At 29.0% G+C, this 8821-nt stretch overlaps 1 protein-coding gene across 1 annotated transcript; it reads right to left on the bottom strand.

Annotated features, from left to right (window-relative positions):
- Positions 1-6041: 6041 nt before the first annotated feature.
- Positions 6042-6506, bottom strand: LOC105131147 (uncharacterized). Its single transcript, XM_011033981.1, has 2 exons — positions 6170-6506; positions 6042-6070 (listed from the first exon to the last, which is right to left on the bottom strand). The coding sequence occupies exons 1-2, from the start codon at positions 6504-6506 to the stop codon at positions 6042-6044; spliced, it is 366 nt and encodes a 121-aa protein (XP_011032283.1).
- Between the last annotated feature and the right edge of the window lie 2315 nt (positions 6507-8821).

The following is an 8821-nucleotide window of genomic DNA, read 5'->3' as shown; positions in this document are numbered from 1 at the left end:
TCAGCAAACACAGTCGACGTTTAAATAATCAGTTAGGAAACGGGTTAAAACAGTGCTTTTTTTAAAAAAAAAAAAAAATTTACTATTTTTTTTTTATGTTTGCAAATGTTTTGATATATGGATTTCAAAAATAATTTTTTAAAAATAAAAAAATTATTATAATATATTTATAAATAAAAAATATTTTAAATTATAATCATTACAACAATTTTAAATAAATATTAAAAATCTTGATCACCCGACAACACCCTGGAGAGACAGGTTTTTCTGGCCCTGTTTTATGAACGAATTGAGAGCACTGGGCTTCAATGTCAACAAAGCTACCTCCACACTGGGCTGAGACCTCGTGGCCACCCAAATATCGGGCTCCAGCAACCAGCAACCATGCCAAGGCCAGTGCTTGAGTCTTAGTGCTTGCCATTTCTCTCGGACGCTGTCTTCTATATCTCAAGGTTTGATTTTGAATGCTGGCTGCGGCGGCATGCATGATTGAGTTCATCTGTGTGTGTGTCTATATATATATATTTAGAGAGAGAGAGGAAGAGGGGAAGAGAGGGAGGTGTGAAGCTAGTTGGTACTAATTGATGCTGTTTAAGTCAACAAAGTGAGCACTAATTTGGTGCACTTAGATGCAATCATGGATGTTTAATTATAAATAAATAATAAATTCAAGTTTTAATTGCAATAAAAAATAGAAATAAGAGAGAAGAAGAGGAGAGAGAAAAAATAATTTCATAAAGTTATGAGGTATTTATGAGTAGAGTAAGTGAAATATTTTTTCTAGCAATAAAGAGATTTTAATTATTTTCTTATTAGTAAAAAGATATTATAATTCTTACATTAGCTAATAGTTTTTTTTATAATTGCCCACAAATATAATTAAATTAGGTGAAAGGGAGAGAGGGAGGGCAAGAATGTCGGGAGAAGATAGGTCTTTCAGCTATCACTTTCTTACTGCCTCACGTTTATTATCCGTTTCAAGATTGTATGAATATAGAAGCAAGGTGACAAATGGAAATTGATATGCTGGGGTGGTAACAGTTGTTGAAAACTGGAGATTCTTGAGGTTGATGATATTGGGTTTTTGCACAGAAGAACAGCTTCAAAGTTCAAACTGATCATGGACTGGTGCGCGCGCGTTGCATCACTCTGAAACTAACAATTTAACATTCATGCGCTTTAGTTAAATTTAGCATTGTTTGGTAATATGGCCAGAAACGGACACTTACTAATTATATATTAACTCTGATATATAAATAAATGTTTTTTTTATCTCCCAGCTGGTTCCTTTTTTGATGGTTAGAAATAAATCAAAACTTATGTGGGAGAAAGGAAGGAAATAAAACTCAATTGCTTAGGGCGGTTCATGCAGAGGAAAAGACAATCCCTCTTTCTTTGGATTGATTAATTTCGGAGGTGTTTGATATAATTTCTGCTTCTGTGTGTGGATGTTTTTTCAAAAGTATTTTTGTATTAAGAAAACATTTATTAATAATTTATTAATATTTTTTCGTTATTTTTCAACTCTATAAATTTACAGCTTTTAACAACTTATTTGGAATTATCAATTTTATACTATAATTTATTTCAACTATAAATAAGTAGAGTGAATTGAATTCTTATAGTTTAAATAAGTTTTAAAATCATGGAATTTATTTTATTTAAGTTTGTGAAAATATATCATTGACTCAACTTCATCTCATCCTTGAAAAATGCATTCGAAACATATGATGTATGAGAAAGAGAAGGAGGGGGGGGGTGTTGGAGGGTGTTAGTGGAATTTAATTTTGAAGAAATTCACACTTTTTTTATAATGTCATTTGCAAATTTGTAAAAATATTTAACTTTAATTAACTATATAATTCATTTATGTTGTTTATAGATATCAACCTCTAAGAAAAATTTCAAGCCAGACTGCATTTAATTGTAATGAGAAATGAGAACTAAAAATTAAGAATGACAAATTAATCCAAATATAATGATACTGACTGAATAGATAATTAATTCTGGTAATGATAGATCTAGAAATAGCATGAATATTGTTAAATTTAATCTGAAATGGCCACAACTTAATTAATCTAGAATATATATATATATATATAGAATATTTAAATTTTTTAAATACAATATGATAGAGGAAAATATCAAGTAAAAATAACTTAGTATTTTCACATTTTTAAAGCACAAAAACAAAAACAAAAACAAAAATAAACTAGTATTCATTGTTAAGAGGCTTTTCATATTTTTCAATCTAGTTTTTTAATTTATAATCAAGTTGATGAGGGGTAATTTGGTATATTAATAAATATAAACTATAATTAAAAATTATAAACTTAGTTAGTATGTGCAACATACAAATAGCATGCAGGAGGTGCTCTTGATCTTTTGATAGCAATAAAAAATTTCCTTTCATCAAAGTGTTCGAACTTTTATAAAATTTTTTTTTTATTGGAGCAATGCATGATGTTGATGTTAGGATTGTTTATCACCGATAATGTTTTATTTTATTTTTCTCTTTTTTCTTTTATCCCCATGTTAGCAATTTAATTTTAAAGTTGTTCTTTTATTTATTGAGATTTCAACTTTGATTTTTTTTTTAATTTTTAATTTTTGTTCTTGATTCTTTTGTAAAATCTTAATTTATTTTAAATTTCATCCCTTAATCTCAATTTATGATATGTTATTTTTTTCAATTTGGTCTTTTTTTTCTTTTGTTAAATTGATTTTTCTTTTCAATTTCACCCGTTAATCAATTTTTTTGTTATTTATTTATATTTTAATTTTGATCTTTATTCTTTTAGTTACTATTTTTTATTTTGAATCATTTTGTATAATAGATTTTGTTTTTCAATTTTATCTTTCAATATTTGATTGATTGAGAATTGGATTTTATAATTTGTTTAAATAAGGTGCTTCCGGTATAATGATTTGGAAGTTAAAAAATCAACGCTATTTTTTTTGTTTATTTCTTTTCAATTTCAACATTTAAAATTATTTTTTAAATTTTGTTACGAATTTCTTCATTTTTTATATATATATATATATATTGTGTTATCCTGATCTGATGATTGACTACACGTTTGGAAAACTAGCCCAAGTTGACTCAATTTTTTTTATAGGCTTAGTTTTTTTTAAAATTTTAATATTTTTTCTGTTTTATCCTTTAAAATTTAGTTTTTTTTAAATTAATCTTCCTCATTTTTATTGTTTTGACTTTTACTAGGTTATCCCATTAGTATAATTTGGGTTGCAAGGTTTGGTCATCTTATCTAGTTTTGATTTTTCTACAAGTTTTTATATTTTTTTATTTCATCATTCGACATTTAGTTTGATAAGAATTAGACTTTATAATTTTTTTCTTGTTTGTTTTTTGTTAATTTATTATTTTATTTAATTTTGCTCTTCTGTATTTAATTGACTGAGAATTGAACTACATTATTTTTTTTGAAAAAAAGATATTTTTTCCAAGCAATCATGAATAATTTTTTCGTTTTATTAGTTTTTATTATTAATTTTTTTATTATTTAATTTAAATAAAATCAATTTATTTATCTTAGTCAGGTTTATAATTTAAATTATAAAATTTTGAGTTTATTTTATTTGAGTTTGTAAAAGTATATCATTGACTCAACTTCATCTCATCCTTGAAAAATGCATTCGAAACATGTGATGTACGAGGGGGGGGGTCTGAGGGGGTTAGTGGAATTCAATTTTGAAGAAATTCACACTTTTTTTATAATGTGATTTACAGATTTATAAAAATATTTAACTTTACTTAACTATAGAATTCATTTATGTTGTTTATAGATATCAACCTCTCAGGAAATTTTCAAGCCAGAATGCATTTAATTGTAATGACAAATGAGAACTAAAAATTAAGAATGACAAATTAATCCAAATATAATGATACTGACTTAATAGATAATTAATTCTGGTAATGATAGATCTAGAAATAGCATGAATATTGTTAAATTTAATCTGAAACGGCCACAACTTAATTAATCTAGAATATATATTTATATCATATAAATATATTTATAGAATATTTAAATTTTTTTAATACAATATGATAAAGAAAAATATCAAGTAAAAATAACTTAGTATTTTCACATTTCTAAAGCATAAAAATAAAAATAAAAATAAACTAGTATTCACTATTAAGAGGCTTTTCATATTTTTCAATCTAGTTTTTTTAGTTATAATCAAGTTTGTAAGGGTAATTTGGTATTTTAATAAATACAAATTATAATTAAAAATTACAAAAATAATTAGCGCATGCAACAAATGTGCCAGCATGTAAAAGGTGCTCTCCATCTTTTGATGGCTTGTGCAGTGTCTCCTGGCAATAAAAAATTTCCTTCCATCAAAGTGTTCGGACTTTTACAATATCTTATTTTTATTAGGGCAATGCATAATATTGATGTTAGGATTGTTTGTCGCCAACAATCTTTTATTTATTTCTCCTTTCTTTTCTCTCTCATCCCCTTAAAATTCATGTTAGCAATTTAATTTTAAGGTTGTTCTCTTATTTACTGAGATTTCAACTTTGATTTTTTTTTTTAAATTTTGTTCTTGATTCTTTTGTAAAATCTTAATTTATTTTCAGTTTCATCCCTTAATCTCAATTTATGATATGTTATCTTTTCCAATTTGGTCCTTTTTTTCTTTTGTTAAATTGATTTTTTTTTCAATTTCAACCTTTAATCAATTTTTTTGTCATTTATTTCTATTTTAATTTTGATCTTCATTCTTTTAATTACTATTTTTATTTTGAATCATTTTATATAATATATTTTGTTTTTCAATTTTATCCTTTAATATTTAATTGGTTGAGAACTGGACTTCGTGATTTGTTTAAATAAGGTGCTTCCGGTATAATAACTTGGAAGTTAAAAAATTAGCACTATTTTTTTTGCTTATTTTTTTTTATTTCATTATTCAAAATTATTTTTTAAATTTTTTTATGATTTTCTTCATTTTCTTTTATATATATTGTGTTATCCTAATCTGATGATTGACTACAGCTTTGGAAAGCTAGCCCAAGTTGACTCAACTTTTTTTATAGGCTTAGTTTTTTTTTTAATTTTAATATTTTTCAGTTTTTTACTTTAAAATTTGGTTGTTTTTTAAATTAATCTTCCTCATTTTTATTGTTTTGACTTTTACTAGGTTATCCCATTAGTATAATTTGGGTTGCAAGGTTTGGTCATCTTACCTAGTTTTGATTTTTCTGTAGGTCTTTTTTATTTTTTTTATTTTATTCTTTAATATTTAGTTTGATTTTGTGATTTTTTTTATTTGCTTTTTGTTCATTTATTATTTTATTTAATTTTTCTTTTCTATATTTAATTGGTCGAGAATTGAGCTACATTATTTTTTCTTTTTTGAAAAAAAGGTATTTTTTTCAAGTTATCATGAATATTTTTTTTGGTCTATTTGTTTTTGTTGTCAATTTTTTTATTATTTAATTTAAATGAAAGCAGTTTATTTATTTTAATCGGGTCTATAATTTAAATTATAAATTTGTTTTTTTCATTAAAACAAGCTTGCAGTCTCTAAATATTATTTTTTACCCATAAAATTCTGGATCTCGGCATAGTACTGGACCACAAAACTAGTGATTCATAAAATGATATTTTTTTTTTAAAAAAAAGTGTTCCATCGATTGGCTCGCATCATGGTTAATCAAACCATCCCATCTGGATTTCTATTATTTTAACTATTAGAGACAATCACTCAATTAAAAAAACAGCATGTTAATGCTTCGCAATTGTATTTATTACCACTCATGTGGGGTGGTAGAAATTGGAACGAAAATAAAATCAGTAGTTTGGAATGCTAAGAATTTTGAAATCCCAATCTTTCATGTGAAATTTTTATTTTTATTATTTCTTTTTATAATCATCAGATAAAGCAAAGTAGCAAACCCTTTTGACATACATCAAAAAAGATTACACTGCCATGCATATATATGCAGTTGTGTGTTTATTAATTCGATTTCATATACCACACAGAGCTATCCTCTCTTATACTCAATTGTCTCAAACAAAATTAGGAGGAACGGTGTAACCTGCAAAAAAAAAAAATGTATTAACTCGATGACAATACAAGAACAATTATGTAAAATTAATTAAAACTGTGAAATCTAGACAGTAATAGATAGACTTACTTCCACATACAGTTCCTGGGGGGATAGTGAGGCCACAAGTTCGTGCAACAAAGACCGCCTTGTCCATGCTAATCACCTTTTGCAAAGCTGGGGTAACAAGCTTGCACACACAAGGAATGTCTCCTACTGTGACTTGTTTCGCCGCTTGACAACAAGCGTCAGAGGGCAGGACTCTTGGGCCTGGAATTCGAACGAATGGGGAGCATTTGGATACGAGAGAAGTAATAGTATCTTTGCATGAGGCTGCCACCTTTTGGTTGCCCAGAATATGCATTCCAACGATCAACAACATTGCCAAGGCCAATTCATGACGCCTAAGAGTAGGAGTGTTTGCCATTTCTTTCACAATTAGGTGTATATGCCACTGACTGCTCGAAGCTAGGGTTGATCTTGAATATTGCCTGTGAGTTGTGACTTATCCGATCCAAAAGATGGTATTATATAGATGAAGGGGTGGTGCTCGCTTTAATTACCGCTTAATGCAGGAATCGAAGAAAAAAAGGAATTAAATCTGGGGTAGCTGGGTAGTTCTCCACTTAATATTTAACTACAGATTTTGGAATCAACGAGATAGAATTTTCTTTCTTAGAAAAAAATGGATCTTGCATCAAATCTTCCAAGATTATTTTCCAAAACATGGTGGTTTGAGATCTTTATTTCCATAATAGCGTATTTTAAGCAATGAGATCTTTATTTCCATAATAGGGTATTTTAAGCAACACGGACTGTAACACTTGTACATGTCATTTGAGTATATGTTTTCTTAAGATAAATTTCAATTTGTCCTCGGAGTAAATAAAAAATATAATCTTGACAAATAATAATACATTTATACATTACATTTCAGCTTAGACGATGTAGGAGTTTTAGTGTGCAATATTCCACACCGACTGATAAAGATCTAGTAAAGAGTTTTATGAGCATGCTTTTCTAGACTAATAAGACATGTTTTGGAGTAAGTATAGTTGTTAAAAATAAATTTGTAAGGCTTTGTGAGTTAAAAAATCAATATTTTAGTAATGTGATGAAATGTTGCATTTGATATTAAAACTCGACTCATAGGATTGTCGGGTATTTTAAAGTGATAAATTATAATATTTCATATTAGTTGAAGACTTGAAATTTTTTTTATATAAATATACTTATATTGACTAATAAAACATGTTTTAGAGCCACACGGCCACGTGTGGCTATTAAAATCAAATATGTTAGGCCTTTGCTAGTAGAATGATATGTTACATGGTGCTTCTCATTTCTCTTGACCGCTGTCTTATGTGTCTCAATATATATATATATATATATAGATTGTTGAAAACTGGAGATTCTTGAGATTGATGATATTGGATTTTTGCACAGAAAAACAGCTTCGAAGTTCAAACTGATCTTGGATTGGTGTGTGCACGTTGCATCACTCTGAAACTAACAATTTAGCATTCATGCGCATGAGTTTCATGATATAAAGGAAAATGAGTAGCTGAGTGGTTACATCGAGTGCTGGGATTAACAAATGAGGTAGCAGGGAGGAAAAGATCAAGTAGAAACATGAATTTTGAAGGGCATTTGGGTCTTCCTCTCCTGGTCTTCCAGACTGGGCCTACTACAGTAGTTTGTGCAGCATTTTTTACAGGAGAAAATGCATGGCTTCTTGTATGCTGTTGCTGAGCACCTAGCGGTGCGCATTCTGCCCACAACAATTCACCGGTCAGCAACACTTTTATCAGCTAAATAAATCGCCACCCGGTGCCCACCAGAATGAGGCCCGGCACCGTCCGTGGCTTCTTGTCTCTCGCTTCTTTTCTATTTTCATAGTAGTGCGCTTATACTAAGCATGTGTTTGCTAAAACCGCGTGGTGTCCTGCTTGAGAGCATTTAGTAACGATGAGCATTCCACAAAATTATCGGAAAAAAGAAAAGAGGTAAATCCGTACCCTATCAAATCTTTGCTCGTCCAATATAAAGAGGTGAACGGCTTACTTAGAGTTCATATATCAAGTTTGGATATGAGCAAGGGCGGAGTATAGGAGGATAAGGTGGGTTGTAACCCAGGTTAAAAACAAATTATTAAAAAACTTAATATTCTCTCTATATAACCTTTACATCATATATGTGAAGGGAATTAAGGGTCGCTTGAACCACTTGTTTTTTGCTTGTGTTGGTGATATGTTAATGGTCACTGTTAAAAAGGGAAAGCCTGATCTCAGGAAGAAGGTCATGCCTGCTGTCATTGTTAGGCAACGTAAGCCTTGGTGCCGACAGGACGGTGTTTTCATGTTTTTTGAAGATAATGTTGGTGTCATTGTGAACCCCACCCCATGATGCGGAACAATAAACAAAAGAATTAAAGCTGGGAAAAGAAAGAAGCTTTTAGAGGAGAAGTTGAGAAGAGAAAGCAAAGAAGAAGAAGAAAGGGGATTGGAGATATGCAAAATCTGTAAATTTTCATTAATCATCAAAAAACTAACTCTCACAATGACAAGAGAGCATATAAATAGTAAACTCTAAAACATCCCACTAATGGGCTCGGCCCAAATTGTTTAACATAAATAATAAAATAACAATGAGCAGGCCCAAATAGGCTAAATAAATAAAATAACAATGCAATGGGCCCAAATGGGCTTAGTCTCCCAACCACAGCGTGACAGGCTGGGCCAT

Source organism: Populus euphratica, unplaced genomic scaffold (genome assembly GCF_000495115.2).
Source record: "Populus euphratica unplaced genomic scaffold, PopEup_1.0 scaffold76.1, whole genome shotgun sequence".
NCBI classification, from domain to species: Eukaryota; Viridiplantae; Streptophyta; class Magnoliopsida; order Malpighiales; family Salicaceae; genus Populus; species Populus euphratica.
The sequence above is the reverse complement of the archived record's forward strand: the minus strand, read 5'-3'. Positions and strand labels throughout refer to the sequence as shown.